At 35.5% G+C, this 22,276-nt stretch overlaps 1 protein-coding gene across 1 annotated transcript; it reads left to right on the forward strand.

Annotated features, from left to right (window-relative positions):
* The first annotated feature begins 16,162 nt into the window (after nucleotides 1-16,162).
* Nucleotides 16,163-20,870, forward strand: LOC147536511 (amino acid permease 3-like). The gene is made up of 6 exons (XM_086643994.1): nucleotides 16,163-16,343; nucleotides 18,278-18,623; nucleotides 19,242-19,335; nucleotides 19,429-19,643; nucleotides 19,742-19,881; nucleotides 19,964-20,870. The coding sequence occupies exons 1-6, from the start codon at nucleotides 16,338-16,340 to the stop codon at nucleotides 20,615-20,617; spliced, it is 1,455 nt and encodes a 484-aa protein (XP_086500120.1). The 5' UTR covers nucleotides 16,163-16,337; the 3' UTR covers nucleotides 20,618-20,870.
* Nucleotides 20,871-22,276: the final 1,406 nt, after the last annotated feature.

Here is a 22,276-nt window from a genome sequence, read left to right on the forward strand (position 1 = left end):
GAAAAAGTGGAAAACCCACTTATGGGCCAACCAGATCAAGCCCAGTAATAGGTTGATCTGAACCGGCCATAGTGTGGGAGTGGGCCGGTCAAGCCCATTAATGGGCTTAAGTGGCCGGCCACACCAATATTAGGGGAAACTCTAATTTCCAATCAGATAGGGTTTTGATAAGTTTATCTTTTCTGAGACTCTTATTGAAACCTAATTTGAGTGAAACTCCTATTAGGGTTTCTCTATATAAGGGTCATTAGAGTTCAGAAAAAAAGTTGGACTTTTCTCAAGAGAAAACAACTTCTCTCTCACAATATACAACTAAGTGGAGAGAGAGGGTTTTAGAGAAAAAGCTCCCAAACTATCTAATTAGTCAAAAGAAGAATGGTTCTTCTTCTCAACCTTCAATGGAGTTCTAGCAGACAACAAAGAAAGGAGATCAAATTACTTACTCGGGTGTCTCAAGTAGAGAAGCGATAATTGGAGCTCTCATCTTCTTCGGGATAAAGTCATTGAAATCTAGTTCGTGGGAAAGTGAATCCAGGTATTCTTCTTTTAGTTTCTAATTCATTATTAGTTCATGTATATGATCCTGGTAGCTAGCGTTAAACATATGATGTTTGAGATTCTACTTACAACGTTAGTTAGATGATTAAGTAGTCTTAGAGACGTACAAAACCCAACACTTAGTACTTTTAGTAAGTTTCGATAAAGATTAAAAAAACTTGGGCCCCCTTAATATTTCTTTGTAGTCGTCTGCTATGAGGCCATTCAGCAGTGGTTCCCGAAGCGAGGCTTTGCTCGCTTGTCTCCAGAGACGACCCTGGCAACCACCACCTTCGACCACCACCGCCGTTTTTTTCTCACTCTCGTATTCCATCTGCTAAATTTATATCCACTAAATCTTTCTCTTTTTTTCACTCTCAAAATTTTCAACCTTTTCTCTTAATATCACTGTTCCGACTAAGAAAACAAGTTAGGCGAACTCTTTATGAGGGTTTCGTCTAAAATCCTAAAACCCTCGAAGTGAAAAACTGGCTCGAGTGTCGCGGAAACCTTGATCGACGGTTTCATGGTCAATTAACCACGAGACCGGCCACGAAAATCTCGTGATCAGCCACTAAACCCTCGAGGAGGGGTTTACCATAAAATATTCTTGTCGGATAAAATGAAGAGGGTTCCGGCGTAGGGAGCCCTTCCTTACCCCAGAACAACGAGATTGAGAGAAAGTGAAAGAGATAGAGAGTCAGAGAGTGAGAGAGAGAGATTATTAAAGTTTGAGAGATGGACAATGAGAGGGAGAGAGAGAGAGAGAGATAAACAAGAGATAATAACTAGTTTCCAAATTCTATATTTTCTTAGTTTTAGTAGTTTCAGAATATTAGTTGTTTTAGGGAAGATTCTCTAATTTTTAGCAGTTTCCCAATTTTGGTTGTTTTCCTGGTTATTAGCAGTTTTCTAAATTCTAGTTATTTTAGAGTTTTAGTATTCTTAGACTTGTATTATTTTAGGGTTCTAACCTAAATAGGTCTTTTATGTTCATTGTTAAGGGAGATTAGATTATTGAATAAAATTTCGTTCGATTTAATCAATCATAGAGGAGTGATCTCTATACTTTTAATCTCTTGCCTACTTCGTTTTGCATCCGTTGGTATCAGAGCTTGCGTCGATCTTTAACAGTGCCACCGAGAAGTCAATCTGCTAGAGGTAGAGAAATTCACATGGATATTGTTAATAGAAGAACATTAATTCAAGCTATGAATCAGAAATTAGATAGTGTTGACAAATGGCGGCAACAGATGACTCGAATGATAGAAGGATTCACGCATCGGTTCGATGCCTTGATTGATCATCGAAGGAAATCGACTTCACCAAATCATCACTCGATAAGGGATGATGAATCTACTGAAGATTATTCTGATAATCCTTTTGCTAGAGATGTTTGGGGAAGAAGGAATGAAACCAATCACGGTTCTCGGAGATGGGAAGCGGGATTGAGGATAGATATCCCAAAATTCATAGGGCGTGGTCAACCTGAAGAATTCCTCGACTGGCTAACTATGGTTGACGATATTCTAGAGTTTAAGAGGATACCTCAGGATAGGTAGGTCCCTCTTGTGGCAACTAGACTCCGTGATAGGGTTGTTGCATGGTGGCAATAACATAAGTTGGTGCGGCCCAGAACAAAAAAATCAAAGGTAACTTCATAGGTGAAGATGAAGAAATATTATGCGTGCAACTTTTCTTCCACATAACTACAGGAAGCTAATGTATAAAAAATTGCAAGAATTGAGCAAAGAATAGCACTTATAGTTTCAATTCGACAAAAAGAAAATTGTGTTGCTACCTAGTAGAGAGATTCCTCCTCCAACTAACAAAGGTGACACTTCAAATCTGTTATCTCATTGGTTATTCATTGAGGAGATTGAACAAACCGATGTTCAATATATGATGATTGGGAAGGAAAGTAGTATTATGGATGACGTGATTCCATATTCCGTTCGCCCAACATTGGAAGAATTTTCGACGGTTTTCCCTACAGATGTATGTGATGGTTTACCACGCTAAAGGATGTTCATCATCAAATAAATCATGTTCCAAGTGCGACTTTACCAAATAGAGTTTCTTATAAGATGAACCTAGCGGAACACGTGGAGTATGAGGAAGGCGAGTATGTTTGGGTCGTTTTAACTAAAGACAGATTCCCAGTGGGCAAATATAACAAGTTATCAGCAAGGAAAATCGGACCCTGGAGATACTTGAAAAAATTAATCCGAATGTTTATCGTCTGAATTGCCAAGTCATGTGCACTCCTCGGATGTTTTTAATGTCAAACACTTATTTCCATATTCTGGAGATTATTTAGACAATGACGATTCGAGGTCGAATTATGTCCAACCCGGGGAGGATGATGCAACTAACAAAATAACATTAGGATTTTATGCTAAGTGGAGTCGTGACAAGCCTGGGATTGGATGACCTACAAGAAGATTTTCTATTTTTAGTAGTTTCCGAATTCCATATTTTTTTAGTTTTAGTAGTTTCAGAATGTTAGTTGCGTTAGGGAAGATTTTCTAGTTTTTAGTAGTTTTTCAATTTTGGTTGTTTTCCTAGTTATTAGCAGTTATCTAAATTTTAGTGTTTGTAGACTTCTATTTAAACATAGAAATAGGCATTTTACGTTCATTGTTGAGGGAGCTTAGATTATTGAATAAAATTTCGCTTGCGTTAATCAATAGAGAAACGATCCCTATACTTTTAATATCGTGCCTACTACGCATTGCATCACATTCCTTCCAAAACTTAACCTATTTTAATGAAGTTTACGAACTGCCCATTTCGAAATAAGCTAATACTTCAATATTTTAGAATCGAAAATTTATAATAAAGATTTGATACAAAACCTCCAGACATTTTCAAGAAAATAAACCTAAATTTTGTTCAAGAAAAACGTTCAGATTTGTTCAAGAAACATTTCATGTAATTTTGAGGATAAATCCCGCAGATTTCTTCTCAAAGCCCTATTAATCTTTGCTTCATTGGTTTGTAGACAAAATTTTAGATAAAGAAGAAATGAAATGTCTGAAAATTTTAAAGAGTGAAATGATGAAGAAACTATAGAGAGAAATAAGAAAAAGTGAAGGTTCGATTGTCAATTAACGATGCAAAGATAAAGGAGGAGGAAAAAAGTAAATATACAGCTGGAAAGGAAAAATGTCAGCAAACAATACATAAAATGACGCAAATGACGCTTTGAACCTGCACTTAATTTCTTGTACACACTGGAATGGAATCTCATTAACCCGTGACTTTTTGAGTATCCAACCATTTTTTTCCCTCAAAAGAATGCTACTCAAAATTGTATATCGCAAACATTATTCACAACAATGGCCTTAAAATTTAGCTTCGATTTAATCTAATAAAATCAAACCGGATAGTTTTTCAAAAATAAAAAAATCCGCAACGAGATGAATCAGAGGATTGTTCACGGAAAGACCGCCGAATTCATTTAAATAATGGGACATGGTCGGTTAGACGCGTGAAAATCCTAGATAAACCGTGTCTTGAGCACCAAAGAAAGAAAATATCAGTAAGGGTAAATAGACAGAAGAGTTGTGGACAATAATTGTCACCAGTGAAAGAGAAAGGAATCTAAGACAAAATAACGTCCTACTCGTACCGACGTTGACCAAAGTGAAATAAATAATTGTGATAGAGAGCGTTTGGTTAGAATTCAATAACAGAAAAAGAAGAGAATTGACTGCTTTGTTGACTTTGTTTGTTTGATAGTCAATTAGTGATTTCATTTCAACATTAAGTCAATACCTCTTTCTTTTCATTACTATTATGGGAGTAACAAATAGTGTTAAAGAGTAGTTGAGTTTTAGCAACAACTTCACATTTGACGCCCTACCTTATTTTCAGGAAGAAAAAAGATCTGAAATTTAGGTGTTTCACAATTTCAATAGAAAGAGTTGTTAAATAAAAATTGAATGAAACAAAACCATTGAGCAACTTTTTTTTTTTGTTAACTATTGAGCAACTTGGATGCCCTATACTTTATCCATAAGGATCCCTCAAAGTTGGTAATAGTGTACTTCTTTCTCACTCATAGTCCTTAAATTTATTATTGAGTATAGATGGATAATTAATCTAAATTTTTAAAAAATCATTATTCAGACAGAAATATTTTGAGTACAAGTCTTACAAAAACGTTGTACGTACTATTGTTCACCATAGAGTAAATTTAACGGTCGAATCACGTAAATATCTTGTATCACATGAGATTGTTTATTTTCATTATAGCTTGTCTAATATGAATATTGTCAAAGTTGGTAGATGTTGGGTAAAAGAAATTCCTACAATTTTTTCGATGCCCCAAAACTATGCTAGCTAGTAGTCTGTTGCCATATGCATTTATATAGTATTTTTAATATGTTGAAGACTTTTCCCTATTGAGGTCCCCGACATTCCAGTCGAAAGAAGGCGAGAGGAGACCACATAACAAGACTTTGAGGAAAGTGAACTGAGAAGAAAATGGACATTGAAATCATTAAAAGAAGAATGATAAGAAATTAGAAAAGTCAGACATACTCTCAGCAGAAATCGTATGTGACTTACCGTGATTCGTATTTTTGATAATTCTGACCCGTGAACCGAGAATCACAACAAACCACATATGATTTATGTATTGTTGTTCCTTAGCATTACTCTGAAAAGAATGAATTACTTCATTCAAAATCAACATATATCAAAATAAACATTTGAAAGTTTACACAATCACATTTACTTGTTATTGTGTATGTTTATACATCATAAACAATCTATAAGATTCATTTACCTCCAATATTCTAAAAAATGAACCAGATCTTTCCAAATTCCAACAAGGACTTCTCACTATTTTAGGTTGATGGACGCCCTATAGACTACAAGTCTACAACCCTTGCACACCCTTCATCAAAAAAAGAGAAACCCTTGGCACACACAATTCAAGCTGCAAACATTTCTTTCAAACATTGAAGAGGACAAGTGACACAAAATGAAACTATAATGTGGGCCAAATAGATCAAACAAAGTTGACTATTGTCTTAATTGAAAAAAATGATGAAATAGTATTTGGATTCAATGAACCATGCTTTGGTATGTGATAGAGAAATGAATGGGATATGGGTGGGGTCTAAATCAGAGCAAGGGAACCCATCAAGGGGCAAATCATTAAAACCTTATTAAATTGTACTACCTAGACCTTGTCACTCCTCTATAATACTTGTCTAGATAGATATTGCCACATAAAATAACCAAATAATTCATTATAATACATCCATTATTCCTCCCAAAAGAAAACACCCCAAGAAATAATTGTACAAAAGTTTAGATTTTTGGATATCTATTATCAAATTATAAGACTTAAAGTTTCTATTTTAGATAATTTTCTTAATTACTTTTTGAGTAAAAATTATGGATGGGGCAAGTGGTCTTCACATGGTATGTAAGGGGCAAATAAAAGAAAATCTAACCCTAATTGTTTTAATATAAGAGAGATATCAAGGAATATGGAAGAAGATAAGGGTCATCTCTCTATCCCATGTTCATTCAAACATTTCAACTCCTTTTGACTAAAGCTTTAGGAGATCTGTCGATGATTTTGTTTCTGGATGAAACCTACTTCACGAAGAAAAACTTGTAACTAGAGAATAGTGAAAGTTTCGTAAATTTTCAATCCAAGACCGCTTTTGAAATTCAAAATTTCAGTATCTACGAAATATTTTAAATGATTTTCTTGAAACCCTACCATATTTTAATATTTTAAAAATTTTAAAAATTGTTGAGATTCTACGATAAATCTAGGGACTATTTTTGGATTATTACCCAGCAGAGGGTATTTCATGGAAATAAATGAAAACAAGTTTTCTACCTGAACATTGAAACTTCACGCGTTTTGGAAAAATCATCGCAATTTTTTCTTATTTAACTCTATGCAAAAGATCTCTTCGGTTCTTATCTTTTTCCTTTTTTACCGGAGATCATTCTTCTTTTGAAAAGAAGTTCGCAATCGGGTAGAATTCTTTTTTCTCAATTTCAAAGAAATTCTAAAAATAATGATAAATTTCATGATTGTGACAATCGGAGGGATACACTGAAAGAAAGAAACACAAATATTTAATGTGATATTGTCAGAAGTTCACGATCTACATTTTTTTTTTTTTATGAGGCACGATCTAAATCTTTAATAAAGCCATGAACGATTACATTATATTAATTGTGAGTTTGTCGGTATGAATCCTTACATTGACCATACGCAATTCAACTAATTAAATATGAGTATCTACTGTTATTACAAGATATTTAAAAGTGTTACACGATGGTGCGGACTAGCTTTTTAGGCTGCTAGTGATACTGACTGTTTTGGCACACCTGAGTCTCACGATTTTAAAAAGCTTCACTAGAGAATAGTGTTTTTAACCTTTTAAGAAGGGCATCACACTTGGTTTTACCACCGATGTGGGATTGTTTCCACAACACACCCTGCCAAGACCACACCACAGTAGAGTGAATCATGTTAATCACATGTTATAGGATGGTGCGGGCCAGCCTTTGAGCTGCTAGTGATATTGTCCGCTTTGGCACACCTGGGCATCACGGTTTTAAAAGGCCTCACTAGGGAAGGGTGCCTAACATCTTAAAATGAGCACCAAACTCCGTCTGACCACCAATCTGAGAATGCTTTACAACACACCTTTCCAAGAGCCAAATCAAAGTAGAGTGAATTGTACTGATATCATGTTATAGGATGGTGCGGACCAGCCTTCTGGACTGCTAGTGATATTGTCCGCTTTGGCATACCTGGGCCTCGCGATTTTAAAAAACCTCATTAAGGAAGGGTGTTTAACATCTTAAGAGGAGCACCACACTCCGTCTAGCCACCAATTTGGGATTGCTTTACAATACACCCTCCCAAGACCACATCATAGTAGAGTGAATCGCGTTGATAATGTATTATAGGATGGTGCGGACCAACCTTCTATGATGCTAGTGATAATGTCCGCTTTGACACACCTGAGTCTCACGAATTTAAAATGCCTCGCTAAGGAAAGGTGTTTAACCTCTTAAGAGGAGCACCACAACTTCGTCTCACCACCGATGTGAGATTGTCGTCACAAGAAAAAGAGAAAGGGAAGGTTTATAGCAATGTCCAAACTCGTTAAAGGCAAGCTTGCCTAAAGGCAATTTCTAAAATGGTTAAAGGTAATGTGTGCAAAGGAGGCAATGCCTCCACTAATGTTTGACCTAACGGCGCAATTAACGTCGTTAGGTTGATCACCGGCCGACGACATTTTTTTTCACTTCCTCCTCCTCCTTCTTCTTCTTCTTTCTCCTTCCTTCTTCTTCTTTCTTTTTCTTCTCTCTCTACTTTTATCTCTGGTCTCTCTCTACTTTCTCCCTCTAGCACCTCCGGTGAAGGGGTAACCCTTCGCCAGAGGTTTGGAAAACCAATAAGTTCTTTGGTCTTTTTACTTGTTCTTTATAACTATTATGAGAAAGTAAATTATGTGACAAAATATTACTAAATAATTTTAAAATTCATACAAATTAACTTTGTAACAGGATAATTTAGTCTACCGGTTTAGAGGTAAAGGGTTTGAGACACGCTGACAATTAAAAAAAAATTGTGGTCCAATATAGTAGCACCTATAACATAAATAATTAAAAAAAAAATTGTCATCATTCGCGTTCATCCCTTCTCTTCCCTCAATCTCACACGGCCAACTCTTTTTTTTTTGTTGAAGACTCACACGACCAACTTGAGCCAATCAATATGAAAAGCGTATATATTAGAAGTAGGAGTATCTAGGCCATCCAACATGTAATATAAATAACTTTTTTTAATGGCAACTAAACGTTGATCACGATTTAGTGTCATTCACCTAGGTTTTTATATCATTTCAACTATGATTTTAAAACTATGACAGGGGCATATAACTCCTCCACTTAGTAAGTCATTATTCAAAGTAAATTCTGGCCTTGGATTGGAATGCCCAAAAGTGAAAAAATTGACAGCCACTCTAGGCTTCTTTCTTATCGAACTTTATTGGGTGGGGGCTGCACAATGTGCTTTTCTTTTTTTCTCATGATATAAATGTTTTATATTATCCCTTTCTTTACTTGGTGTTTTTCTAAACCAAAACTAAAATCATGTAATTGTAGGAGGCCACTTACTCTTTTTCTGTTAAATCTTAGTTAAGTGGTGCATATGCCTAATGACACCTGCGACACATGACGAAATTGTTTTTCTTTTATCAATTATTCCAACCAAATGATGTCCTTTGTCCCCATCAATCACCACATTCACCGACCACAACCACCACCAACTCCACCGAGGACCTCCACCATTATCTTTTTCTTCACCAAGCACCATTGTGATGGTGGTAACTGAAAGCGAAGATATAAATTCTGGTGATGGATGGTTTTGGTGAAGGAGAAGAGGATGGTGGTGGCATGTGAAGATGGTGGACGGTGAAATTGGCGATTAATTGCGAAAGTGATCACATGGTTTGAGTTAGAATTGTTTGATATAAAGAGGGGTAAATTTGTCATTCGTGACAAGTGTCATTGGCACAGGCACCACTTAAAACTGAGACTTTTCAAGAAAATAATAATTTGGGGGTATAGATGCCAATCATATTTTGAGAATTGGACTGAACAATAATAATCTCTAAATTGTTGGGGCTTTTGTCAAGATAACACTTATTTCTTGACCAGCTCACAAGCCAAAACAAACCATATTATAGTGTTTATAATGCCCTAAATGTCTGGGCGGTCTGTGGGGGAGAGGGGTGGGGGTGGTGGTGGTGCCACCGCCCTAGCCCCACCAAAAGCCACAAGGGTGCTACATGAATATATTATCACTCATATTTATTTCTAATTTTTCCATCTAAAATTTCCATGTGAACAAATGAAATTTGATCCTTATAATGCTTTGTGAAAATAAAAATCTCAAAAAAAAAAATTAGTTGAAAATCGGTAAGTGCATCATATATACGTAGCAACATCAAACATTTGAACTTCAATCCATTTCTATATGATGTGAAAAAGCTACATGTTTGTTGTCTTTTTTTTTTTTTATGAGATTACATGTTTGTTGTCTAAAAACATTTTCTCACTTCTATATTTTTTGGTACAAAATAGATCAAATTAAAATTTGACAACTAGTGTCTACATCGTGAGCCACCATATTATTGGAGACTGGAATATGTAGCTTTTCATGATCTTTAATTTTGTTTTTTTTTTTTTTTATGAAACTTAGATGTCACAATTAAGTTTTTGGTGATTCAACTCAAAATCAATCGGTAATGAGTGGAGGTGACCTAAACATTATATTCTTGGTTACTAGATCAACTTTCTCTCATGTGAGACTACACTCACACGCCTCTTCAAGTATGGCGATCTTTGTACGTACCACACGTTTTTGTTTTCTCGTGCTTCTCTCTCTTTCTCTCTCTAGGGTCGGCGTTTCATCTAGAGTTTTTCCCTTTCGTCGAGAGGAACCCCAAAGAAAGGAAACTCTTCGTATTTGAATGGATTTCAGGTTTTAAGTGTTGTATTCTAACTCTATAAATAGAATCTTGTATTTCTTTTGAAAATCATCAAGGAATAAAACAATTTCTTTGATCAATTTCAACTTGGTACCAGAGCCAACGGTTTTAAATTTGTTTCAGAAAGTTTTGTCGATTGAAGGAGAAAGAACTTTCATCATCATCATCATCTTCTTTTTCTATCTTAGCTCCAAAGAAGGAAAAAAAAATCTTCATCAATTGTTTATTTCAAAGAGAAATTTTTTATTTTGGTATTAAAAAGAAGGCAAAAAGACAAAACAATAACTTTAATTGTTATTGTGCGATCTATATTGTCTCACAATTTACAAGGCTTTGAGTTGGTGGAACACATCTTCTCATAGATTCAGTTTCTTAAATTTTCTGATATAAACTTTTCCTTATAATTAATAAAATAGAAAAGATGGATCAGACAATTGGTACAATTTTTCAGTCTGGAGGATCCTTAAATTCAGTGATTATATTGAATGGAAAAAAATTATGATATGTGGTCTCAAATCATGGAGATGCATACAGCTGAAAAAGAAAAACTTTCGTTTATTCGAGGTAATTCATTACCATCTACTGAAGATGACGTTAAATACGAGAAGTGGTATGTAGAAAATCAAAAGGTCAAGAGATGGTTATTGATCTCTATGACTCCAGAAATTATGAAGAGATACATTCGTTTACCTACTGCTCGTGATATCTGGAAAGCTTTATCAAAAATTGTTTATGATGGATCCGATGGGTTGCAAGTCTTCTCTTTGAATCAGAGAGCGTTTTCTGCCAAACAGAATGAGAGGATACTCTAGGTTTTATTGCAGTGAGTTGGTTGAGATCTTTAGTGAATTAGATCACCGTGATAAAGTGATAATGGAAAACGAAAACGATATTTTATCTTATCGTAAATCAGTTCAATGACAACGTGTGCATATTTTTCTTGCTAGGTTAGATGGTGAATTTGAACAAGTTTGTGCTGAAATTTTGAGAAAGGATCTCACTCCTGATTTAGAAGAGTGTTATGCTTTGGTTCGTCGTGAGCTTGTTCGACGCACAACGATGACCGGAGCATCTGAAACAACTGATGCTTCCGCAATGATGACTAGAAATAAGACAAAAAATAATCTTGTTAAAGCTATTTTTCAATCCGACAAATCTTCTTATAAGTGTACCCACTGCAAAAAACTAGTAATACCGAAAGTCATTGTTATGAACTAATAGGTTATCCAGAATGGTGGGATCCTAATCGAAGGAAAAACTCTAATAAACCCTTGTAGCTGCACTTGTTGAGACAAAGGAAGAAAATCCAACTGTTGAGCAAGCTTCAACAGTGGTAGTCACTGCATGTGACATGGAAGCGGAGAAGAGGAACTTTAGGGATAAATTCTGCTGCGTGGAGCAGTTAGAGAATCTCAAGAATCAACTAAACGAGTGTCTGCACCAAAAGTGCGTCGTGGAGGAGAAACTATCAAGTCTTAGCTCTCTATTTCAAGAAGATCTTTCTACAGATACAAGTATTTTGGTGAAGCAGTTGTAAGAAACACTAAGAAACTATGAGTGTGAAATCCAAGAAGCAAGGAAGTTGAAATCATCTCATCAAAATAGTGAGTTATTAAAAGAGAAATTATTGGAAGAAAATGCCCGAAGAGAGCGTGCGGAATTCGAGTTACTTAAACAACAAGAGACTCAATTTGATGTGAGAAAGTTGGAGGATGAACTAATGGCATGGAAGTCATTAAGCAATGGTATTCCTGGTGCTTCATGTCCAAGTGGCATACGTATTAAGTTCACAGACTTGCAGAAAGAGGTGATTGAAAATATGACAACAATTGGTCAAGTAATCGCATGTTTGAAGCAAATTGAGGTAGCTCTGAAAGCAGTTGAACTTGGTAAACAACATGTAGAATTTGTGGCCTCTTTAGCCAACCAGAAGGCAGAAGATTCAGAATCTGAAGTGAAACGGTGTGAATTGATGATCAATTATCTTACTGAAGAAAGAGAAAAATTAAAAAATGAAGATATTGACTTGAAGATGCACAGGAATGTGGAAATAGAGAGCAACAGAGCAAGAAACTCTTATTTAGGAATCGGAGGCATCACTTGCTAGAAAGGAACCCTCCATCAAAGAACTGCAAGGTAAATTATCAGAACAAAGGGAGGTCATGGCTAACCAGCATAACGAGATAAACCTGCTCAATGAGCGACTAAACATCGAAGCGCAGAGGTAAAATCATTGGAGCAGGAGAGTGAGAAGCTCAGTGAAGAAATTTATGTTTTGGAGTCGAAGTTGGGCCATGGTGATAATTTCAAGTCAAATATTTTTGAAGTTAGTGGACAAGTTGGACATGCGCGATATCTACGCACCAACTTGAGGAGGAGTGTTGAAATATCTTTCCATATTTTGAGGTATCCCATATAATATCTTTCCTAAATTGAGATATTGGAAAATTAGTAAAAATATTTAAAAACTACTATTTAGAAACTATTAGATATTAGCAACTAGTAAATTGGAAACTAGTAGTATTCTAACTCTATTAATAGTTGTATTTCTTTTGAAAATCATCAAAGAATAAAACAATTTTTTTGATCAATTTCAACTATCCAAAATCTTTCCTGTTGCACAGAGATTTTACAAGTTCATTAACATCATTTTTGTTTTTAAAGCTATGTTGTCCTCTATTCCAATAAAGTAATTGGGGTCAAATTAGATTGTGTTTACATGAACTACTATCTAGTACCCGCTCGGGCAGATTGAAACCTAATAGTAAGTAAAATAAGATTCAATTCAAGTAGGCCGTATAATTAATGAATTTTTTTCTTAAGGACATCTAAAATTTGAAGTGACTGAAATATGTCACTGAAACAACAACGTCGAACTAATATTGTTGTCAATACTTGTGTTCTATTAATTCTACATAAATACACATGTGTGTAATAAAAAAAAAATATTACTACACTACGAAACACGAATGACATAGACTAAGATGGAAGTAGAATTTTAGTGTCAGCACCATGTGTAAATCCACTTAGATAGGTTTATACTTTATAGTGAAATGGTTCCCCATTAACATTTGTTAATTAATTAATTCAAAAGTAAGAGTTCAAACATAAAAGAAACTTACAAAAAGAAAATCAAAGATACTTCAAAAATTCTTCTTCCATGGTCTTTGGGAACACATAAAAGAAATGGAATAGAATTGGATCCTTTCTCTCCATCCATCCAAATTTTTCATCATTTAGAGTCATGACTCACTAATGGCCTACTCAACTGTGCTACCTTAGGTAAGGCCAGCTCAATCTTTGAGGTGTGTAAGCAAACATTTAAAATGATGATATTTTTATACTAATTGACAATGAGTGAGGACTTGGGCATTATAGGTGATTCTCGCGCGCCCTATGTTTGGCGTTGAGTGCAGTTTACAGTGTTTTTTTTTTTGGGTGACGTAGAGTCCATATTGAAAAAATCAGAAATCGAAATTAGGCTGCTAACCAGATTAACGACTAGTTGGATTTCAACAGGATGAGTCAGATTTCGCCGGATAGCAAATTTGTATAATATATATATATTATTAGATTCAGATTTGTATGTTGTTAACGCCACCACCTAATGAGATACATGAATAACATGATGGGTAGTGAAGACGAAGATCCGACGATTAACGGGAGTTCAAGATATTTGAGGATATTCCAAGATGTTTGAAGACCCAAAAAATGAATTTCATGTATCTATGACATCTATGACATCTCTTGTAGTTATGCAATATTATTAGGGTTTTTTGGGCTTGCCCCCTCGTCACTAATTGATAATTGAGTTTACCCCCCTCAATAATGAGTAATTGAGCTTACCCCCTTAGACTTACTACTAGTGACAAAAACACAAAGGCTATGTTTGGCATACGTGAAATAATTGCCACTACCAAGAACAACTATTCTTCAATATGATTCATATTAGGGATTCTATCTCATTTTATTGTTTGAATTGGTCAGGAATATGATTAGTAAAGATTGGTTTTGTTTATATATTATTTACTTTCTGATTTTATTATCACATACCAAACATATCCTTAATAGTTTTGACAACAAATCTAAATTCAAGGGGGTAAGCTCAATTACCAATTACTGAAGGGGGTAAACTCAATTACCAATTAATTTTGAGGGGGTAAACTCAAAAAACCCTTTTTATTATTAGATAGATATTATCTACATTCCTAATTCAGTTTGGAAACTAGAAAACTAAGAATCCTTAATTAACTCTATAGACATGAGTTGGATCATAGATTTTTATTTATTCAGTTATGTCTGACCAATGTAACGAATCAAACCTACAATTGTAGTGATTATTAATAATTTATTATTGGTTTCACTGTGGATGTTAGTCGAGATTACGGAGGAAGATCTTCGACTGAACCACGTTAATTTATCATGCTTACTATTTCAACTTATCTCTATCACATGATCGTGAATTTAACACGACCTTTTAAGAGCAAGTTGTCCATCAAAAAACTAAGTGAGAGGTTTGCACGAAATTCAGACTAAAACCATGAAGAAGCTCAAGCTCAATTCATTTGCTGGCTTTTTTAAGTTGGTTTTCCTGACCTTTAGGGTTATTAGGCCTCGTTTGGTTCCGCTTAAAAAAAGCTAAAAGCCAGCTTTTAGCATATTTTAAGCGCTTATTGAAAACTTTACGCGTTTGGTTCAAAAAAGCTGTAGCTTATTTTAAGCTAGAAAAGCCCATTTTCTCTAAAAAGCAGAAGCCACAATTTTGTGGCTTTTTTATAGCGGCTTATTAAAAGCTAGCTATCAAAATAAAATAAAATATTTTTTTTTGTCACCATCACAACCACCCCACCACCTCTACCACCACAATCACTCCACCACCTCTGACCATCACCCCACCACCTACGCCACCATTCCACCACTTCCATACCACCTCCGGCGCAACTCCATCACCACCACTCCACCACTTTCGCCGCAACTCCACCACCATCACAACTATTTTACAACCATCAAATTTTTTTTTACAACCACTCCACCACCTTCGTCACACTCTACCACCATCACCGAACGCTTCACCATCTCTCCTGCAACTCCACAACCTCCGACGTAGCTTCACCTTCGGTGCAACTCCACCACTACCACAGCCGTTTCACCACCATCGCCACAAATCGACCACTCCACCACCACACTATACCACCTCCACCAACCCCATTTCACTACCGTCGTTGCAACTTTACCCCCTAACCACCAACACCCCCTCCATTCTACAACCACCATCACTACCATAACTCCGCCACCATTGAGCACCACAATAACACGTCCACCACCATTGAGCACTATCACTACTGCATTAGGTTCAAATTTTGATCTTTATGTGTTTACGAAAATTAAAAAAATTCTATTATTTTATTTTAGTATTTAATGTTTATAAATTTTTTATTAATATAATGATATAAGCATATTGTTTGATAACTACAATACGAAGATTACATTTTTTTTACCAAATGTCATACCTAGCTTTTTAAGATATAACAACACTTTTTATGTAGCGTACCAAACGATTCAGACAGGTTTTTAAAAAGTGCTTTTATTTATGGGCTTATAGAAAAGCTCATAATATAAGCTATGTGTGCTTGAACGTTTATGAACTTATTATATCATATGAATGATAAATGTCACAATATTGTAGCCCTATTTCATGATAATTATATACTTATTTCATTCTTGTAATTCCTTCCCTTCTCTCCATACATGTATCATTCTCTCTCTTTCTATTTTATACTCAACCTTGATTAGGATTATATATATTGTATTTCTTAGGGTTCACTAGTCACTGGTATACTTGATAGAATCTTTACATATAATTAATGAAAATATTATTTGTGTAATATATATGAATAAAAACAAGAAAGCAAAAAAAAACAAAGTGAGTGAAAGCGAGAGAACCTAATTCTCTATCTTTCATTAAGGATGGTAGAGAGGCATTACACGTAAAAAGGTGAACTTTGAATGGGGGGTTTAAAATCTCTCTAAAGATTTCTAATGAATGCCTATATAAGGACTATGGATTCAACTGAGATAATCGCAGCCAGAAGTTGATTGTCAATATCACTTCATACTGCCATTTCTTGTTAATATATCCTTTCCTTCTATTTCTCTTTCTTTTTTTTTGGTGTGTTTTGTGTGGTCTTCTTTGCTTGATCGATCACATCCCCACTTTCAAAGCCACGATCCTCGTTGCGTTATAGTTACTAAATGACGGTAAGTTACTTGGATATTGGTCGTTTGAGTTTTTTTTGTTAGAGTGGTGGTCATGTTTTTTTCTTGTTGTATAAATCTGAATCGTCGAAATGTTTCTTATCTAAACTTAGGTCGTCTTCGAAAAAAAAAAGAGGTCGTCTCAATACAAGTTATTTTGATGAAAAATTCAAGAGTCATTTCACGTTGTTTCAGACAAAGAGTTATTCATTTGAACCTATTTTATGTCAAACTTAAATCAACTCAAAATCATTTAAAGGTGGTTGTACGTTCAAATTAAAAAAACACAATAAAATTTTAAATTACAACATTTATTTTACAAAAGGTCTAAAGACAGCCCCCTTTTACACTTAAATTTTGAAGCGCCCTTTTTTGTAGATTGGGGGTCTATAGCAGTTATGCCGGGGGATTTTATCTCTATATAATTATATCAATATAACAAAATGACAATACCGATAGAACGAATATTATTTGTGTTATGACAGTTATATCGAATGACTTTATTCCCTCTATAATTCTATCAATATAACAAAATTGCAACAATGATACAACAAATTCTATTTACTTTCACCGTACCTTCAAACTATAAAATCTTGAGAGAAATTTAATTAGAAATTCTATTCATCCCTTCATTTTGATCCATCCACTGATGTAGCGACATATCACTGGAGTATATTTTCTCATCGTTCTCTCTCCGATTGCTCCACACTCCAATAATATGTCGCCACATCAGCGGAGGATTGGGAGAAGGACTAAAATGGAGGGATGAATAGAATTTCTAGTGAATTTAATATTGATATATTAATAATTTTCTTTTTTCACTTTACTTGAATGGTGCAGTTTGTTTGAAATTTAGAAAAGGAAGAGAGAGAGAGAGAGAGAGAGAGAGAGAGAGAGAGAGAGAGAGAGAGAGAGAGAGAGAGAGAGAGAGAGAGAGAGAGAGAGAGAGAGAGAGAGAGAGAGAGAGAGAGAGAGAGAGAGAGAGAGAGAGAGAGAGAGAGAGAGAGAGAGAGAGAGAGAGAGAGAGAGAGAGAGAGAGAGAGTGTGGGGTTTTGACTCATGTTCAATAATTTGATGATTTGGTTGAAAAAGAGTAAAGTGTGAGATAGAGATAGAGTTGACATCAATGGTTAATTGGACTCTCCTGACTGAGGTAGAAACTTATAATTAGCACGTGGGTATTACTTCAACTGAAATCTTGTATAAAACCCCAACAAGTCTCCCCAAGTTTCAACACAAAAACACAATTCAATTCCTACCCACCTTCCTCCATATTCTCTCTCTCTCTCTAGTATTTTTCTCATACTAACTTGCAATAATCTATTACCCACATAACCTTCTTCTTCTCTCCTCTCTTATTTCCTCACTCTGATTCCAAATTCCAATCATATACACATCTCTCTCTATCTTATAATTTCTCTCTCTAGATTATAGAAGAAAACAGAGAGAGTTAGTATACCCTCCTCCCTTCTCCTATCTGTCCATCAGTAGGTTTCATTTTGGCTTCTTTTTCTCTCTCTCTCTCTCTCTATAGATTATTACTATTAGATACTAATTAATTGAGAAGCCAACAGTATTTGATTCCTTTCATGGGCTATACCTATAATTGTAGCCCACACCTAAACAATTAAACACCATTTCTGTTTTGGGTTTCTGTGTCTCTTGGGTAGTGTGTCAATTAGTCAGTACTCTCAGTCAGTCCCCAAATCTCTCTCTCTCTCCCTATATATATATATCTAAAAACAGATAAGGAAGTCAGATAAACTAAAATTGAAATACCCATTTCCCTCTCATCTCTCTGTCTCTATAGATTTCAATTTTAGTGTGGGTGGTTCATTCTCCATATTGGGTAGTGATCACTAGAACAATCAAAAAACATAAAACAAAAAGACTAGTTTGGGTTTGGCCTAATCATTTTGTCTCTCTTATTGGTGAAGATGGGAGAGTATAACAACAACAACACAAGCAATAATAAGATCATGAATGAGCATCAAGTGATACAAAGTGGGTCGAAATGTTTCGATGATGACGGTCGTTTAAAGCGAAAAGGAAATGTATGGACGGCGAGTGCACATATAATAACAGCAGTTATCGGATCAGGAGTATTGTCATTGGCATGGGCAATAGCTCAGTTAGGTTGGGTAGCTGGTCCGGCAGTTATGTTCTTGTTCTCATTTGTTATTTACTATACTTCAGCTTTACTTGCTGATTGTTATAGGACTGGTGATCCTGTTACTGGCAAACGTAATTATACTTATATGGATGCTGTTTCTTCTAACCTTGGTAATTTTCTCTCCTCTCTCTTTCTTCTATAATAATACTTAGTCAGACAGACAATATGATGCAGAGAGATTTTCAGAAGATATCTTGATAATCTTAAATATCTAAATTTATCGTGATATTTTCTGAAAATTTTGCTGCATCACAACACACATGGCCGTATAGTCACAGAAGGCAAAATATTTTCATGACATCAACAATTTTGCCTTTCGGTTCGGCGGTTCGGGCCATTTATTGTTGTCAGACCAAAAAATTATTTTTTAATTTTTTATCCTATGTTCAATAGAAATATCTGTTTTATTTAAAAGAGATATTTTTTCCGCCTTGGATTTCAGCCGACACACTTTTCTTCGGCATATTATATTAGTTTTATTTGGAAAAGGACACTGTCCGCGGCACATCTCTGCGCTGAATTCCGGCCGGGTGACGTGTTCAGACAAGATTTAGTGTTAACTTTCTCTCTAGATCTTGGCCGGCTATGTCACCTAGTTGGGATTCAAGAGGGAGACGGGTTGGGCATAGCATCACGGTCGTTTTTGTTTGACCAATTTTCTCATTATTTTATTGAAATCTTGAGATAGAGAGAATTTTGTATCTAACATAATATATGAACTTTTGTAGGTGGTGTTAAGGTCAAGATTTGTGGGGTAATTCAGTACATGAACCTCTTTGGTGTTGCTATAGGATACACAATTGCAGCTTCTATAAGCATGATGTGAGTTTTTAACTTATTTTATTAATTTCTAACAATTTAATTTTTTTTTCTTTTTATGATTAAATAATTCTGATTATATTTTTCGCTGAGCAGGGCTGTGAAGCGGTCGAATTGTTTCCATAGTAGCGGCGGGAAGGACCCATGCCACATGTCTAGCAACATATACATGATAATGTTTGGAGTAGTCGAAATCATTTTCTCTCAAATTCCCGACTTTGATCAAATATCGTGGTTATCCATCGTTGCTGCAGTCATGTCATTTACTTATTCTACCATTGGAATGGGCCTCGGAATCGCTCAAGTTGCAGGTGAATAGACTTTTTGTGTATCAATTCCTTTCTCGCTTATTTGATTCTTTTTGCGGAATAATATACTAAATTTTGCCTTGCGCTTATTCGATGATTAGAAAAAGGGAAAATCAAAGGGAGTATGACTGGGATAAGCATTGGAACTGTGACCCAGACTCAAAAGATATGGAGAAGCTTCCAAGCACTTGGAGACATCGCCTTCGCCTACTCTTACTCCATCATCCTAATCGAAATTCAGGTAGAACCCTGGAACGAATTTGTACAAATACGTGCTAAGACATATACTTCGGTATACTAATATTTGATTTCTAAATAAACAGGACACCCTTAAGTCACCACCATCCGAAGCGAAAACGATGAAAAAGGCAAGTCTAGTGAGTGTTACGGTTACGACTGCTTTCTACATGCTTTGTGGGTGTATGGGTTATGCTGCGTTCGGAGACCAAGCACCGGGTAACCTTCTAACAGGTTTCGGTTTCTACAACCCATATTGGTTACTTGACATTGCCAACGTCGCAATAGTAGTTCATCTTGTTGGAGCTTACCAAGTCTATTGCCAACCTTTATTCGCCTTCGTCGAAAAATGGGCAACCGAGAAATGGCCAAAGAGTGATTTCATCACAAAAGATATCAAAGTACCGATCCCCGGATTTCGCCCTTTCAATCTTAACCTATTTAGACTCATTTGGAGAACCATCTTTGTTATATTAACTACAGTCATATCAATGCTTCTTCCATTCTTCAATGACATAGTTGGGCTTCTTGGGGCTTTTGGGTTTTGGCCTCTTACTGTTTACTTCCCTGTGGAGATGTATATTGCACAAAAGAAGATACCTAAGTGGAGTACAAGATGGCTTTGCCTTCAAACCCTAAGTCTTGCTTGTTTAATAATCTCTATTGCCGCTGCGGCAGGATCCGTCGCGGGTATCATTCTTGATCTTAAGGTGTATAAGCCTTTCAAATCTACCTATTGATGATGAAGATAATATGGTATAAATTGTTGAAAAATCAACAATTTGATGGTCTAGGTAGCTAGATACTAACACCTCATGCCTTGAGCTCAGTGTCTCCTATGTTCATAGCAATAGCTTTGTTTGAGTTGTTGTTACTATTGTTGATTTCTTGCAATTTATCATTTTCTTGTTTAAAGTTTAAAGAGAGACGGAAGTCGAGTTTCTCCTATGTATTTAGTTTTCGTGTTTTATAATAAAAACATACTCATCACTAGATCTGCAATATCGTATACGAAAACGTTCATTTTTAAATTTATCTTTATATTCTTATTTCTCTCGTAGTTAATCCAAAGGCGAAAGTTGAGTTAATTGAGTGGGTAAACTCAACAATTTCACAAGATCAAAATTCTCAAAAGGGGTTTTTCCCCTTGAAAGGGCTTGCTCAATAGTTGAGATTGAATCCTCCATGTTCTTTTATATTACATTTTGTTTTTTGCATTGTTCTTTATCCAAGTTCACTAAGCGAAACAATTATATCGTGTCATACAAGTTGGACGCTAGTATTGTAGATGACTAATCGTCAAGTACAATCCCATGCAGCAACAGATTGAGGAATACCGTGTACTTTGGTCATATTTCTATGATACTAATAGCTAAGGTTTGAGCCAAGTAAAGATGTTTTAATGCCATAAAATGCTCATAATTGGTCAGTCCGTCCACAAACACCAAAAATTGTTGTCTTACCCTTGGAATCTGGGAGACCATATACACTTTCGATGGATATGTCGGACTAAAGCGTGGTGTGTATCGGTAATGGCTGAAGTATTCCAATTAGTGTAAGAGTCATATACTTATTCATTCGACAAACCTCGCATTACCCACATGTCCCTAGATAAATGAGGCATGAAACATGCATCACTATGTCTTTCCATCTTTGTTGAGGACTAAGGACAATTTGGTTATCACGATCACACAGTAGACCATTTGTACTTTTAAAATTGCTCGAAGAAAAGTTAAGAGTGTTTTTGCTTTTTTTTATGGCCCTCTACAAGCCATAGATTTTCCCACAATTCTCCTTTTAATTCTTTGAACTAAGAACAACCCACATAAGATATTTCTTTCATCTTTGCCTCTTCATACACGGAGATAAGTCGTCAACCACCTTATTCTTGACCCCTTTTACATGTTTCCATAGTCGTACCCCATAACTTCTGTTAACCACATTTGTTGAATCAGTGTTGATGCTTTCGCATCTAAGAAATGTTTAAGGGTCTTGTGATAAGTTTGAATAGCACCACCTTTCCCAACAAATATGGTCTCCATTTGGTAATATTGTGCACTGTGATCATCAGTTTCGTATCATAAATAAATAATCCTAGATTTTTTTAGACCTAATGCCTCGATTATAAAGACTAGAGGGTTTACGCTCTTGCATTAACACAATCCGAATACTTGAAGTTTGGTAAGGCAAGGACTGGTGACGTCGCTATGCCTGCCTTTAAACTCTCAAACTCCTTGGCTGCTAGATCTTTCTATTCCTTCATGTTCTTATTCAATAGCCAAGTCAATGGTGAGTTTATCTTGTCATACTCCTTACAAAATTTCTACAATAACTAGTGAGTTCCAAAAAAACTTTGTACAATTTTCAGAGGTTTCAACCACTCAACCACGCTTCCTATT

Source organism: Eschscholzia californica, unplaced genomic scaffold (genome assembly GCF_041429995.1).
Source record: "Eschscholzia californica isolate CP2 unplaced genomic scaffold, dmEscCali1.0.p SCAF_5, whole genome shotgun sequence".
NCBI lineage: Eukaryota > Viridiplantae > Streptophyta > Magnoliopsida > Ranunculales > Papaveraceae > Eschscholzia > Eschscholzia californica.

Coding starts and splice junctions, on each gene's coding strand:
- LOC147536511 (XM_086643994.1), top strand. Junction 18,624..19,241: donor TGCTGTTTCTTCTAACCTTG/GTAATTTTCTCT, acceptor GAACTTTTGTAG/GTGGTGTTAAGGTCAAGATT. Junction 19,644..19,741: donor CGGAATCGCTCAAGTTGCAG/GTGAATAGACTT, acceptor TTCGATGATTAG/AAAAAGGGAAAATCAAAGGG.